Source organism: Lynx rufus, unplaced genomic scaffold (assembly GCF_022079265.1).
Source record: "Lynx rufus isolate CCGP_SWC_20201006 ecotype Redwood Valley unplaced genomic scaffold, mLynRuf1.p SCAF_8, whole genome shotgun sequence".
Taxonomy (NCBI): Eukaryota; Metazoa; Chordata; class Mammalia; order Carnivora; family Felidae; genus Lynx; species Lynx rufus.
The window spans coordinates 31,584,314-31,599,644 of NW_025814896.1; the positions used below are offsets into that span (position 1 = coordinate 31,584,314).

General features: G+C 43.8%; 1 protein-coding gene and 1 pseudogene across 2 annotated transcripts in view; both read left to right on the top strand.

Annotated features, from left to right (window-relative positions):
• The window catches only part of CDS2 (CDP-diacylglycerol synthase 2), a 56,148-nt gene that overhangs the window by 13,638 nt on the left and 27,179 nt on the right, over positions 1-15,331 (top strand). The window contains exon 1 of one of the 2 annotated variants that reach the window (XM_047067831.1): positions 6,220-6,312. The exons of the other annotated variant lie outside the window; for it this stretch is intronic. Coding sequence (XP_046923787.1) covers positions 6,310-6,312 — 3 coding nt within the window. The 5' untranslated portion in view covers positions 6,220-6,309. Of the gene's footprint in view, positions 1-6,219; positions 6,313-15,331 lie in introns of those variants that run through there. 2 annotated transcript variants of the gene reach the window in all.
• LOC124503068 (ATP synthase F(0) complex subunit C2, mitochondrial-like) lies at positions 716-2,685 on the top strand (annotated as a pseudogene).

The window sequence follows — 15,331 nt, forward strand, 5'->3', positions numbered from 1 at the left end:
CCCAGTAGTTCCCAACTATGTCCAGCAACATTTTTCTAAAGGTAGAGAAAGAAAAACAGGCTCTCAGTTTCATACCCCTCCTCTAATTTATATCTTGTGATCTCTCTATCGGGCAGAGCAGTAAATGTTACCTAAAATGACAATCTTCTTGTTCTTTTTTTAAGTTATCTCTATCCTCAACGTGAGGCTTGACCTCACGACCCCAGATCAAGAGTTGCATGCTCTACCGACTGAGCCAGCCAGGTGCCCCTAAAATGATGATCTTAATTCTTAAGAAATTGTACCTGTTCAAGATAGCCAGCGGTGGTGCTGCTTTAACAAGATGGTTTCAGATAAAAATGATTATCGCACATGTAGCCTCTTTCCACCAATGCAGCGGAAATGTATGTTCCTTAGATGTTGGAACAGTCAATTGCTGGAAATCCTGGCAGGGCTGTCTTGCTACCTGAAGGGCCTAACAAGCATGCCATGGTTAGGGTCTTAGTGCGACATGGCAGTTTTCTTTGGAGAAATGAATCAGTTACTAATAAGTTCAGTCTTCAAAATAATAATAGTCTTCTAAATAAGAGGTCATTGGTGGAAAAATAATCAGTTGAGAAGGGGTCCCATTATGTCGCATGTGTAAGCAGGCTCAGGGGGACTGACGAGCCAGCCTGCATTCTGATTGTCTGTAGCCAGTTTTTTCCAGGGGCTTACCTCCGAAGGCATAAATCATGAATCTTTTCTGTTCCCTTCCACTGTAGGTGTATAGTGTCCCATCCTACTTTGAGTATGAGGGTAGTTGTAGAAGCCCAAGGACCTTCTTCCCTGGCTAGTTTAAATAGAATCTCCCGCTACAATCTGCTCTGTGCCGTGTTGAGACTGATGTCTGTCATCTCCTATAGTGTTGGGCGAACAAGAGCCACATGGGCTTTGTTTTCTTACAGGGATGTCAGCCAGACTCTCAGTTTTCCAGAACAGTTGCCATTTCTATCTTCTGTCTGTTCCATAGAGTTCTCTGTACAGAGAATTTTCAGTTTTCACATAGTGGTCTGCTGAAAACACGCCATGGCAGAGTAGCTATTTTGAGCACTTCTGACAAAGGGCCATTTCTTCCAGAGATATTCGCCTTTCCTAGAGGCTTTTTATCAGACAGGTGGCATCTCATCGTTCTGCTTGAGGGTCCTACTTGAGTCCTAGGAGAAATGGTTAGACATCCTGTTTCCTGGATCTCAGGAAGAATTATCTGGAATGTTGGGTTTGGCATTCTAACACGACTCTTACATTTCTCATTGGTCTTAAAGTATCTAAAATAGGAGCTCTCTGTCTTCTCTGCACTGGGCACAGCTCTCCTGCCACAGCCCCTCGTCCCCTGAAAATGTACACCTGGGCAGAGTTTGTCTCCACTCCTTCTTTGTCAGGAGCACTTCTCAGCTGTTGAGCAGCGGTGTTAAAACCACTGAAAGTTGAGAGCCTTAGCAGCTTTGGCAGTCCCATGCCTTACTTATTCCCAGCCACAGCTTCCAAACCAGTGCCATTTCAAGGGACGTCCACACAGCAGCCAAGTTCATTGGGGCTGGGGCTGCCGCGGGAGGGGTGGCTGGCTCTGAGGCTGGAATTGGGACAGTGTTTGGTACTTCCATCGTTGGTTATGTCAGGAACCCTTCTCTGAAGCAACAGCTCTTCTTCTGTGTCGTCCTGGGCTTTGCCTTCTTGGAGGCCATGGGGCTCTTTTTCCTGACGGTGGGCTTTCTCACCTCCTTTGCCATGTGAAGTAGCTGTCTCCACCTCCCATAGATCTTTTTCCTGAGTCTCATCTGCCCTGTATGTTCCTTTTCCTATACCTCCCCAGGCAGCCTGTGGAAAGTGGTTGGCTCAGGGTTTGACAGAAGAAAGACAAATAAATACTGTATTAATAAGATTTAAAAAAATGTCCAAAGTACGAGAATGAGCCACTATTTGAAGTTGAAAACAAAGACTTTTAGTGTCCAGGGGACCAAAAAGGGGATGGGAAACCAGGATGGTTTGAGATTTTTCAGGGCTCCCCTTTTTTCCAGGGAAATTTGGCCTGGGATGTCCATCTTCATTCGTCACAGATCTCTCTTAGCTTTGATGAGTTCAGTATAGGTGATGTGGTTGTAGAAGCTGACCTCGGGGGCTGGTTGTTTTGGTTACTTTTGAAGACTCTCATGTTGCCTCCTGTGGTCATCCGTGTGGGATTCTCGGGCTTGCTCATCATTCTGAAGTGTTCAGCACTGCCTAGGCGGGGGCGGAGGAAAGTCTTGTGGGGTGGTGACATTTGAGCTGGAGGAGCAGGAATGTGTCTGGAAAGATGGACCAAGAATGAGTCAGGGGTCCCAATGGATAGGCCTTGAGGGCCAGACCAGAGAGTTTAGGGGGAAGCCAGTAGAGATGTCAGCACAGAGGAATTGAGAGGCTTAGATGTATCCATTTAGTACTTTTTTTAAATTATGGAAGCAATACTTGTTTGGTGGAAAATGTGGAGGTGATGAGAAAATATTAAAAAATTTAAATTACCTCTAATTTTACTACCCAGAATGTAGCTGCTGCTAACATTTTTATCACGTCCTTCTAATCTTTTTTCTCTGGCTGCTTGGTGTTTTTCCCTATTTTCGTTAAGTAGATCATATAAATTGTTTCTTCTTATAATGGTGTGATGCACATCCTCGTGTAAATGATACATTTCTCCAGATACTCATTTTGGATATAGTTCTCATCAAGGAATGGCTAGATCAGAGGAGATGTGAATCATTTAAAGGCTCTTAATACGTCTTTCCAAATTGCCTTTCAGAAAGGTGATACTAATTTATATTTGTGTGAGCCCTATGTGAGTGTACTGGTTTTCTCCAAGCCTCGTTCACAGTGAATATTCTCTTTATCTATTTATTCACCCTGATGTGAGAAGATGGCTTCTATGGCCATTTTCTTTTTTATGTCATTGATTATTAGTGAGGTTAAATAAGTATACAGGTTATTTGTATTCGGCAAATTGTCTCTCCTGATTTTTTTCTGTTGGCATGGCCGTATTATAAGAGTTTTTTTTTTAATAGTTAAGGGAGCTGAAAGAGCTAAAGTGATATTGTTCCTAAAAAATCCTAAAGGATTTTTTTTTTTACAATGATGATTTGTTTTTCATAGACATGGTGCAGTGATCACCTGGCAGGTATTTGAGGGCCAGGGGGCGCTGTTCAGTAGGGCTGTGATGTTATTATACCGCCTGACTGATCATGCAGCGAGCGACCAGCTGGCCACTTGTATATATATCTAAAGGATTATAAGTATTGGTTGCAGGATGCCTGGGTGGCTCAATTGGTTAAGTGTCTGATTCTTGATTTTGGCTCAGGTCATGATCTCACAGTTCGTGGAATCAAGCCCTGCATCCGGCTCTGTACTGACAGCGTGGAGCCTGCTTGGGACTCTCTCTCTCCCACTCTCTCTGCCCCTCCCCTGCTCACACACACGCACTCTCTCTCCCTCTCTCAAAATAAATAAATAAACTTAAAAAAAAAAAAAGTATCGGCTCCGATTTTACAAGGATGAGCTAAAAGGCCTGAAATTCAAGTGAGAATTTGAACCCAGGGAGGCTGAATCTGAGTTCCATGCACTTTGTTTTGCCATTCTGCCTTCCTGGCCTCCTGGTCTCCCCAGTCATTTTCTTCCATGGTTTGGCCAAATTGGCCCTAACACAGGAAGACCTGTGAGTGTCTCAGCATTGGCCAACAGGGCCCCATGGGGGTGGGAGAGTACTTGCCTCACTCTGCAACAGTCTTGGAGAGAGGAAGTGGGGGCAGTGGCCCCAGAGTTCCTTGGGGCCTGCATGCTGGAAGCAGGGGCATCTCAGCACAGGCCCTGCAGGCTGCAAGGAGGCTCGAGGCTACAGCAATGTGAAGCACGCGTGGCATAGAGCCCTCATCCCCTGATGCCCACCTCAGCCCCAGCTCCTCTGTGGCACGCTTTCTATTCCTGCACCCCATTTCTTCATCTTCCTTCCTTCTCCAGTCTCCTATGGAGATTGTTCAAATTCTGGGTAGGTGCTGTCTCATCAGCAAAGAAAGTCTCTGGAGTTGGACTCCTTGTCTTAGATTTGTGCAGGTCCCATGAGATTCAGTAAAGGCATGTTGATCTGTCATGATGTTCCCGGCAGGGAGGCAAAACTGACTGTCCCTGGGAGAAGAAAGCTTGAGAGTACAGCTCTCCTGCCGACTTGGTCATAAGCTCCTTGGTTGCTGTGAGACTTAGCTGTCCCTAGCACATATGGTTGTCAGAAGGTGGAGTGGTGTTAAGTCAGCTGTGAAGATTAGCAGCTGGCCAGGCAGTGAGAACCAGGGCTCTGGTTGCAGGAAGAATTTGTTGAGCGTAGTGACTAGAGTTGTTGTAGAGCAAAAAGAAAATATTGGCATGTCAGGATTTATTTCTAATACTGAAGTGCCACATTATGTTAACATGACGTGTACCCCTTTCAGGAGTAGCTTGACTTCTGGCGCCATATTTGATTTTATTTTTTGCTAGTTGTGATCCACTGAACTGATTTTAAGACCCAGTAAGTTTCAATCCACAGTCTGAAAAACACCTACCTTATTTTATCTCCCCAATACCCCTGAGACAAGAATTGTTTCTTTCTTATAGGTGAAAAAGCTGAGGCCCAGAAGGTGACGTTATTTCTTCTAAGATCACACAGCGTATACTGGTTCCCCCTTTCCCCATGCCTCTGAGATCTCTTCTTGAGATAGACTTGTTTCTTTGGAAAGTCGGTTGCAGCCTTTTTGTTTTTGTCTAGTTTATCACTCCCTCTTACTTGTGTTTACAGGATTGATATTCATTATTAATGTAGCCTTAGTGAATTCCAGTATTCTTAAGTACCGCAAATGTTTTTGTGAATATGAATGGTATACATTTGCTCACTGTTTTGGAGGTTGTGTGGTTTGGAGGCTGTCAGGGCATTCATCCTCTGCCTCCCCCTAATAGAATGAAACTCTGCTGGTGTATAGATAGCATGCAGGTATGACAGATGAATTGGACTGGGTGTAGACAGCTCCTCCCTGTCACCTGCCACAAAGCACTGTGCTGACCTGCATTTCCTTCTCTCTGTGTAGAAGCCTACAGATAGATAATTCTTCTCACCCCATGTCTCCCTCAGGCTGCAGGAAACCTACCTGCAGGGCCTAAGTGTCATGTGGTCCTGTCATTCTCAAGCCTTTCTGATTGAGAGATTATTGCTCCCAGCCACGACCTCTTGGAGTAAATGCTCTGAGAGCAGCAGGGGCTGGTGTCTAACAGTGCATGCCTAGAAGTCCTTGATTGGGCACTGAGCCTGAGGACCCTCTTGAGCTGTGAATTACTCACGCCCTGTGTCCATCCTCCGGTCAGGCCTAGTTCTAAGAACCTGGGCCATCTGAGTTCTCCATCCTTGATAGAGTTCTCTGGGAGAGAGGCAGCTTGGAAACACTCTCAAGACAGGTCTGCAGCTAGCCAGTGGCCTGATAATGAGGGAGGATACTCTGGGATTCAAACTTAAGCACGAAGCACAGGGTCTGTACTATTGGGGCAGGCGGCATCTTTATTCACTAGCCCCTGAGTCCTGCCCAGCCAGAAGAACAGTAGAGATTTCAGGTGTTGAAAACAACATAGCTGGCCCAAAAATGGAGTCACTTTCGCTAAGCATTACATCACCAAACTGAAACTTAGTTTTGGCTCTCGTAGAAATGGAATCTTAAACCAGTCAGAAGTCATCTGATAGCACCGGTTAGGTAATCTGCCTTATAGACCCCTGTTGTCCCCTAAAGGAAAACGATCTCACAGTAACCAATCTGCTTGGGCCTAGCGTGACTTCCTTATTTCTACTCCCTTCTGCCTATAAAAGTCTTTCATTTTGTACAGCTTGTCAGAGCTCCTTTCTGTCTTCTAGAGGGATGCTGCCCTATTCAAGAATCATTCAAAAAAGCCAATGAGAGCTTTAAAATTTACTCAGCTGAATTTTTTTTTTTTTTTTTTTTTTTAACAAAGGAAACCTAGAATGATGCCCTGTTAAATAAGTGTCCTCGTTGCAGAAGTGCATAATAATCTTTGGGTAGAAGATTTACAATCCTGAACATTAAAAGCCATTTTTTGTTGATGAAGTAGGTACATTTTGGTTATTGAGAAGTTTCACTGTGGATTCGCAGATTTCTCCTTAATGCCAGATTACTGAGGTGTTAGAGCTTATTCATCAAACCTCAACTGTCAGCTGAGACAGAATTGGGTGGGCACAAGAGCCAGCCTGTCCACAGTACAGAGACTGGAGTGGCCGCCACAGCTGCACCTGTTGCAAAGATGGTGAGTGATTTTCTTGGTTGTTGCATCTGTCTGGGGCAACAACCAGTTGGACAGGGGCTTAGCTTCTAGAAGCCCAAGCTGCAGGAAGCAGGTATTTCCCTTTTGCAAGATTGCTGGACAGGAAAGCTGTCAGTAGCTGCTGGAGATTAGTTTCTCATTCTCCTACCACCTTTATTCTCTTGGATGTTTGATGCCTCATCCTTAGGACATTCTTAAAAATTTCCCATTCCTTCTACTTAGGGAATGTGCAAATCTGGGGGAACACAGTGAGACGGGACCATTTCGTGCAGAGCGGCTGGTTATGTGAGAAGTTATGCTTGCTGTTTTAACCTACAGAGTCAGAAACGGAGAACTGTTTAATTGTTCCTTAACTTGTCATCTTCCCACTCTTCCTCCCTTTCTGAAGAAACCTGTACTGGGGACCTCAGATATATCAGACAGTGTTGGAGGCCATGGGGATGTAGCAGTGAATAACCAACGTCCCTTCTTTTTTTTTTTTTTAATGTTTATTTTAACTTTTGTTTTTTGGGGGGGAGAGTGAATGGGGGAAGGGCAGAGAGAGAGGGAGACAGGATTTGAAGCAGGCTCTGTGCTGAGAGCAGAGAGCCCTGTGAGAGGCTCGAACCCATGAACCATGAGATCGTGACCTGAGCTGAAGTCAGAGGCTTAACCGATTGAGCCCCCCAGGCGCCCCCCAAAGTCCCTTCTACATGGAGTTTGTGCTCCAGCGGAGGCAGACAAATGTGTAATAATTTCAGGTGGTAGTAGTGTTATGAAGAACAAAGTGGGTGTTTTTTTAATATGAGGGTAGCATTTTGAAGTGTTAGTGTTGGAAGGGCCCTTCCACTAATTAGTCCTATCAGCTCAAAGGACAAATGTGTTCTTACTCTTCCTGGAGCATTTCCCATTGTTCAAGGGAAATGTGCACAGACCTACCTTTTGTAGGGCAGGTCTGAACCATTCAGGGCTCTAAAAGGTTTTACTCTGCCCACTTATTCATTATTCCTGGCAACATTATGACTGTCTGGAAATATAGCTCATTGCCACCCTGGGTTTTATGGGCGCCCCCTGGGGCCTTCCAGTCATTTTAACCTTTGGGAAGGATGAAAATGCAACCCTTTTAGTCACCAGTTGGATTTGTAGCGCTGTAGCTCTAGGGTGGTCTTCCCCAAAGAAATGCTGGCCTCCCATGATTCTAGGCTTTGTAGATAAAGGTTGATGAATTTGATTAAAATTCAGTGAGTTTTTAAAAAAACACTTATGTAGCTTTTACCAAATTCAAGGCAAGGAGCACTCAAGATAAAGATGAATAGTGCAGTCCCGATTTTTGAGGAGTTTGAAATCAAATCAGATTATGGAAAGTTCTGTCTTGACATAAATACACTTGGGCAACAAATGGTGTGAGAGAGGTGTAAGTAACATCCTGTGGGAACTTTATTTGTAGGAGATAAAGCTGGTGGGCTGTTTATTTCCTGGGGCTCTTCTAACAAATTACCACGAACTGGGTGATCTGAAACAACAGAAGTTTATTCTCTCACTTCTGGAGGCCAGCAGGCTGAAATGAAAGTGTTGGCCGGCCTGTACCCCTTTCAGATCTAGGGGGGATCCTGTGCCTTGCCTCTGCCCTGCTTCTGGTGACTATTGGCATTCCTTGGCTTTTGGCCACATTGCCCCTCCTCTCTCAGATTTTTCTCTGCCCCCCTCTTATAAGGGTACAAATGACTGCATTTAGGGGCCAGAATACACCTCCTTTCAAGATCCTTAATTCAGTCACGCCGTTTGCCATATGAGGGAATATTTACTCTTCTGCAATATAAGGTAATATCCACAGGTTCCTAGGAAGTCAATTTATATTGAGGGAGGGAGCATTTTTTTATTCCTACTACAGATGAGAATCAGGGAAGACCTTCCTGGAGTCTCGGTGGCTTCTAAGATGGGATTTAAGGGATGAGCAGGGAGGAGAAAAGGCAAGGAGCAAGGGAGAGAAGGAAGAGTGGGATGTAATCAGGGCCAAAGTGTAGTTAGTTGTGTTTGGTGGGAGCATGTGGTGTGTGCAGAGTGTGGAGGCCCCGGAAAGGGAGGCAGTTGGTCTTTAATTCACTAAGCAAAGATGAGTGGAGGCGGGGTGTGATCAGAACTGTGCTTCATGAAGATTAATCTGGGAGTGTGTGCAGAATAAATTAGAGAAAGGAGGAATTGGTGGAGAAAGCAGTTGAGAGACCAGCATAGTAGAGAGAGGTTGACGTGCAGACTTCAGCAAGGGTACTAGCAGTGGGAATGGGAATAAGGGAAGACCCTGTAAGTGAGAAGGTCACACGGTTTGAGAACTGATGAGGTGAAGGGTGGGTGGGGGGTGTTACACAACAACAGTTCAACTAAGTGAATTTTAAAGACTGAATTGGCTTTTCTTAAATGATTCATGAATCAGGCAGCATCCCATCTAGCAAATAGAGGGGAGCTCTGAGGAGTTGTATAGAATGGAAGGTTTTTTTTGGGAGGGGGTGCGGGGGAGAAAGTTACTAGCTAAAGAAAAGGATTGTTCCAGGCAAGTGGGGAGAAGCTGAAGGTCTTCTCATGCAGATTACTTTTCTTCATTTGGGGGATGAAGAGGGCCATGTGGCATACTTACTGCCATTGACCAGAACTTCCTGACTGCACAGTTAAGACTACATTTCTGGGGGAGGTTGAAACTGCAATTAGATTAGGTATTAAGCTCCGGTATGGGAACTTGGTGTAAGTGACACCATTTGGGGTCTGTAGTTTTCAACAGGGGGTTGGAGACAGTGATGAGGATGTGCTTCCCATGGAGTACATCTCAGGTTGATTAGGGTATTGAAGGAAGACAGAAGAGCTTGTGTGGGTTGGAAAGGAGGTGATAAGTTTGGACCTATTGAGTTTGGGGTGCTGGTCAGACATGAAGGCTGAAGTGTAGTGCTGTAGCTTGGGGGAGGGGACACAACTAGTGTTATGGAGGATGAGTCCATAGAAGAGAGGCTGATGGCAGTGGAGTGATCATTAAGGATATGGTGTAGAAATGCAACCCGCATTTAGGAAGTGTGGGGAGGAAGAACAGAAAAGGTGTGATTGGAGAGGAAGAAAACTAAGATGGTTTTAGTTATAAATGCAGGAAGCTGCTCAAATTTGATTAAAATGGAAAAAGGAATCCATTGGCTCATGTAAACTTAAAGACCAAGGGAATTCTAGCTTCAGGTCTAATTTAATCTGGAGTCTCAGATGTCACCAAGCCTTGGTTGCTGTCTTTCACATTACTTTTGTTTTGAGGCTTCACATGATTGCAAGATTTCCCAGCAGGTGGAAGTCCCATGGACAAAGTCATGTCTTCTTCCTTGGGGCTCCAGAAGAAGTACAGGAAATCACTGTGATTAGTTTGTGTGTCCAGTGAAAAACATACAAACCATGACCCAAACACATTTATCAATATTATCAAAACATACTGGCTCTTGAATGAGATCATTTTGTCAGTGGACTAATGGTTTAAGGCATGTACAGTGGTAAGTAGTAGGAATTTGAGAATTGCTGGTAGGGATGGATGACTGTTTTGTCCAAACCAGGGTTCTCTTTGTATTGAGCCAACAATTATTAGATTTCCAATATTGTTTTTCCCTCTCTGGGTATCTCTGGTCACTTTTCCCAAATTATCGTTTGGGAGAACATCCTTTTGGAACATGACAGGTTAGGCCATTAGTTTCCTTGAGAACAGTGTTTTTGGTGGAAATACCAGCAAGGTGTTTAATTTGGCCTTCAGGGAGTGAATCTGGAATGCACAGTAATCTTAACAGTAGCCAGAGCAGCCAGCAGAAGTATGGCATCTGATAAATTTTGGACCTAGGAACCATACTTGATTTTGTCCCCATTGCAGGTAGGGACACCTGGTTATTTCCGTAACATTCCAAAGTCACGAGTTACCCCAAAGGCATAGCAACTATCAATATAAACATTTACTGTTTTACCTTGGGCTAAGGTATAAGCTCAAGTAAGGGTTTGTGACTCTGCCCTTTGGGCTAAAGTAGCTAAAGGTGAAGGTGCTGCTTCAGTGGCTTCAGAAGGAGTCGCACTAGCATTCCCAGCACAGGATTTACCATTTTCACCCTATAAATAAGAACTATCAGCGAGCCATGAAAAATTTGCATTGGTTAGAGGAGTTTCCTGTAAATTTCACGGAAATCAAAAGGTAATCTGTCAGTGTTAAGCTGTCATGAGGAGTTTCATCTGAATGCAAAATGTAGTTTTGGAATGGAACCGGAGTTTGAGCAAACCGAAAAAAAAAAAAAAAGAGAGTCTTTATGTCTCTTTAAGGCCAAAGTGTTTTGTTTTGTTTTGTTTTTGTATTTTTTAAAAGATATTATTATTTTTAAGTAATTGCTACACCTAGTGTGGTGCTTGGACACAACCCCGAGATCAAGAGCCACATGCTCCACCGACTGAGCCAGCCAGGTGCCCCTAAGGCCAAAAGTTTGAACAGGTGAATGCTGTCTCCTGTGAAGAGGTTTGAGAAAGGGAGCAGAGAAGCAAATCATCTCCATGTTGTAACCAACCAGAGCCTGCAGAAGATTTTATATCTTCCAAATCAGCTTTTAAGGTTTGCAAAAGTTAAGAAGGATTATCTGTATAACCCTGGAGCATTACTGTCCAGGTATAGTACTGTTCTTCCCAAATGAAAACAAGAAGATACTGGCTGTCCTTATCAACTGGAGACTAAAAATGCACTGTATAGAACAGTTATAGTAAAGAATTTGCTTTCAGTGTAAACAGATGTCAGTGTGTGGGGGTTAGGAACAACAGGGCACCGAGGGATAATGTTGTTATTTATTGCTCTGAGGTCCTGGACTAACCTCCATTCTTGGCTACTGGGTCTTCTCACAGATAAAATTGGGGTATCACAGGGACTAGCGCAGGGGATAATAAGGCCCTGAGTCCATGGTGCCGTATTATGGGCTTGATGCCTTAAAGGGTTTCTTTTATTTATTTATTTATTTATTTATATATATATTTTTTAAATTTTTTTTTAACGTTTATTTATTTTTGAGACAGAGAGAGACAGAGCATGAACGGGGGAGGGGCAGAGAGAGAGGGAGACACAGAATCTGAAACAGGCTCCAGGCTCTGAGCTGTCAGCACAGAGCCTGACGTGGGGCTTGAACTCACGGACCGTGAGATCATGACCTGAGCTGAAGTCAGACACTTAACCGACCGAGCCACCCAGGCGCCCCAAAGGGTTTCTTTTTTTAATATACTTTTGGGGAGAGGTGTTGAGGGATCTGTTTGAATATTGATGGGAGGTGCACTGTGAATTCTGCCAGTATCAGTTGAGGAATCTGCCCATAAAGGAATCTATCCCTACTGGTCCAATAGGGATAAGTGCTCAGCGTCCCCAGACTCCTTTATAGTGACATTAGAGATGGAGCAAATAAAAGATGTTGAAGGGTCATTTAATTCACCTGGTTGGCAATTTGTTTTTAAGTTTATTTATTTTTAAAGAGAGAGAGGGTGAGAAGGTGAGAGATGGGGAGGGAGGGAGAGAGAGAGAGAGAGAGACCGACCGAAGCAGGCTCTATGCTATCAGTGCAGACCCCAGTGTGGGGCTCAGTCCCACAAACCATGAGATCATGAGTTGAAATCAAGAGTCAGTTCCTTAACCTACTGAGCCACATAGGTGCCCCGTGGTGATTTTGATTCTAGAATTATTTTTCTTTTGGGAGAAATTCTGGCATGATACTTTCCTAAGAAATCTTGGCCTAGTAAATGAATGGGGTAGAGAAATTAAGGAAAAAAGGATGGGAATCTCAAAGGGCCTAAACGGGAACAGGTGCAGAGACAGGGACCTGTTGAGGTTTATGAGAGACCCCCACTATTTGAACTGTTTTCATGCTGTGAGACAGGACCTACTTTATAGCAGTGCTGTTGAGCCCCAAGAATGCAGCTCTGGGGTCACTAAGACAAAGAGATTCATTCTTAGTCTGGGGAGTGGTTTTTCCAAGCTGATTAAGAGGGAGAACTGGGGGGAAAAAAAAAAAGAGGGAGGACTGGGAGGAGCCCCTGTAGGTCCTCAGAGCCCCGTCACTGGGAATTAAGAAGACATTGGAAAAGCTGGCTAGAGGGCTGAAGGCTTCTGAAATGCTTATGTTTGTAATGATCTTTTTTCCAGTGCCCTGGCCCTTTGCAGTGATAGCAGAAAGCCAGGGGGTTTTGGTCTGTTAGGGCCCTTCATTTGCCAGAGTAGAATTGAGACGGGGCGCCTGGGTGGCTCAGTCGGTTAAACATCCAACTTCAGCTCAGGTCATGATCTCACACTTCGTGAGTTTGAGCCCCGCGTCGGGCTCTGTGCTGACAGCTCAGAGCCTAGAGCCTGCTTCAGATTCTCTGTCTCCCTCTCTCTCTCTGCCCCTCCCCTGCTCATGCTCTGTCTCTCTCTGTCTCAAAAATAAATAAAAACATTAAAAAAAAACATTAAAAAAAAAGAAAATTGAGAAAATTAGTGGTTATTCTTTTTTTTTTTTAATTTTTTTAACGTTTATTTATTTCTGAGACAGAGAAAGAGCACGAATGGGGGAGGGGCAGAGAGAGAGGGAGACACAGAATTGGAAGCAGGCTCCAGGCTCTGAGCCATCAGCCCAGAGCCTGACGCGGGGCTCGAATTCATGGACCGCGAGATCGTGACCTGAGCTGAAGTCAGACACTTAACCGACTGAGCCACCCAGGCGCCCCTAGTGGTTATTCTTTGAGATGACTCCTTTAGCATGTGAGAGCGCTGGTTTGCCAAGCTAGCTAATTCTGGAGTGGACACAATTTCCCATTTCATGCTGGTCCTTTAAAAGATCTCAGTAAACAGAGTTAAACTACCCAGGTGGATTCAGCCTCTAAAGGAAGACCAGAATCTTCTTTATAGACAAGCTGATTATAATGATCATGAATAGGTTCGTCAGGCTTTTGTGTGCAAGCCTGAGTTTTGTTCCTCAATCAGCAGGCTTGGAAAAAGCTACTGTAATTGCCCAGTGAAGATTTCCAGTGACTGTTCTAGCATCTTGCCAAAAGTTAGGGGTTTATTTCTCTAAATCCTTTAGGATGTTCTCATGGGGTTAGTTTCATCCCACATTGGGCCTGGTTCTCACCAACAAGCACATGGCCTGACTGATACAAATCTGAGAAAGCAGGGTGGTAAGTTGGAGTAACTATGTTAAATTCTCTAGCAAACGTGGGTCCTGAGTTACTTTAGGAAACTCTAACTCTGGCTTGCAGTTTGGCCTTGGTCCAGGCAGCATAAGAAATCTGGGGTTTATTCAGATCTTCAGAAGACTTAACTTTAAATTTTAATCTTTCTTAATGTTTGTTTATTTTTGAGAGACAGAGTGTGAGTGAGAGAGGGGCAGAGAGAGGGGAAGACACAGAATTCGAAGGAGGCTCCAGGCTCTGAGCTGTTAGCACAGAACCCCATGTGGGGCTTGAACTCACCAAGGGTAAGATCATGACCTGAGCTAAAGTAAGGCACTCAACCAACTGAGCCACCCAGGTGCCCTGTTTTTTAAATTTTAATTTTTTTAATGTTTATTTATTTTTGAGAGAGAGAGACAGAGACAGAGACAGTATGAGCATGGGAAGGGCAGCGAGGGGAAAACACAGAATCCAAAGCAAGAAGACCTAACTTTAAAGAAACAGGTTTTATTAGGTTCAGGAAAGAGAGTGGGGAGAAGTTCAGAGGAAAAGGGAAGTTCAGTAAAAGGGTTAGTATGGGAGGGGGATGATATAGAGAAGGTAGGGACTGAACACAAGACACATCCTGAGACACAAAAGACAGGAAGGGAAAAAGGAAGCCACAGAAGCCCTTCCCCTCCACCCCCTTTGCTTTCTTCCACTAGTCTAGAAATTGTATTTTGCAGAGCAGCAATTTGGGATTCCTGGTAATGTTTAGAAGCTTCAAAATCCCAAAAGCCTATTCAGTTTTGACAATTTTAGAGCCATGGCTATCCAATTCAGTTTTGAGAAAGTAAGTTTAGGGAGATTGAAAGTTCTCTATGATGGCCATTGAAGTTCTAAATTACTTTTAAGTTGGTCTATTTAGTTAGAAAAAGAAGCCACAGAAATCATTTTGACTTCTTTAGATGATTTGGTTGCCTCAGTTAATTTAGAAATAGTGTTTTTGCAGAAAGGCAAACTTAGAATCTTGAAAATGTTTGGGGGTCTCAATCTTGAAATAGTTTGGGGGATGCCAATTAAAATAGGCATCCCAGGGTGCCTGGGTAGCTCAGTCGGTTAAGCATCCCACTCTTGATCTCAGCTCCAGTCTTGACCTCAGAGTCATGAGTTCAAGCCCCACGTTAGGCTCTGTGCTGGGTATGAAGCCTACTTAAAAATAAAAAAAATAAAATAAAATAAAATATGCATCCCATTGAGTTCTTGTCTCTAAGGAGCCACAGTTTTCTTTTTTTTTTTTTTTAATATCTAAATATCTTTTTTTTTAAAGATTTTTAAATTTTATTTTATTTTTTTCATTTACATCCAAGTTAGCATATAGTGCAACAGTGATTTCAGGAGTAGATTCCTTAATGCCCCTTACCATTTAGCCCACCCCCCATCCCACAACCCCTCCAGTAACCCTCTGTTCTCCATATTTAAGAGTCTCTTCTGTTTTGTCCCCCTCCCTGTTTTTATATTACTTTTGCTTCCCTTCCCTTATGTTCATCTGTTTTGTATCTTAAAGTCCTCATATGAGTGAAGTCATATGATATTTGCCTTTCTCTGACTAATTTCGCTTAGCATAATACCCTCTAGTTCCATTCACGTAGTTGCAAATAGCAAGATTTCATTCTTTTTGATTGCCGAGTAATACTCCATTGTGTGTGTGTGTGTGTGTATGTGTATGTATGTGTATACATATACACACACACACCACATCTTCTTTATCCATTCATCCATCGATGGACATTTGGGCTCTTTCCATACTTTGGTTATTGTTGATAGTGCTGCTATAAACATTGGGGTTCATGTGCCCCTTCATAACAGC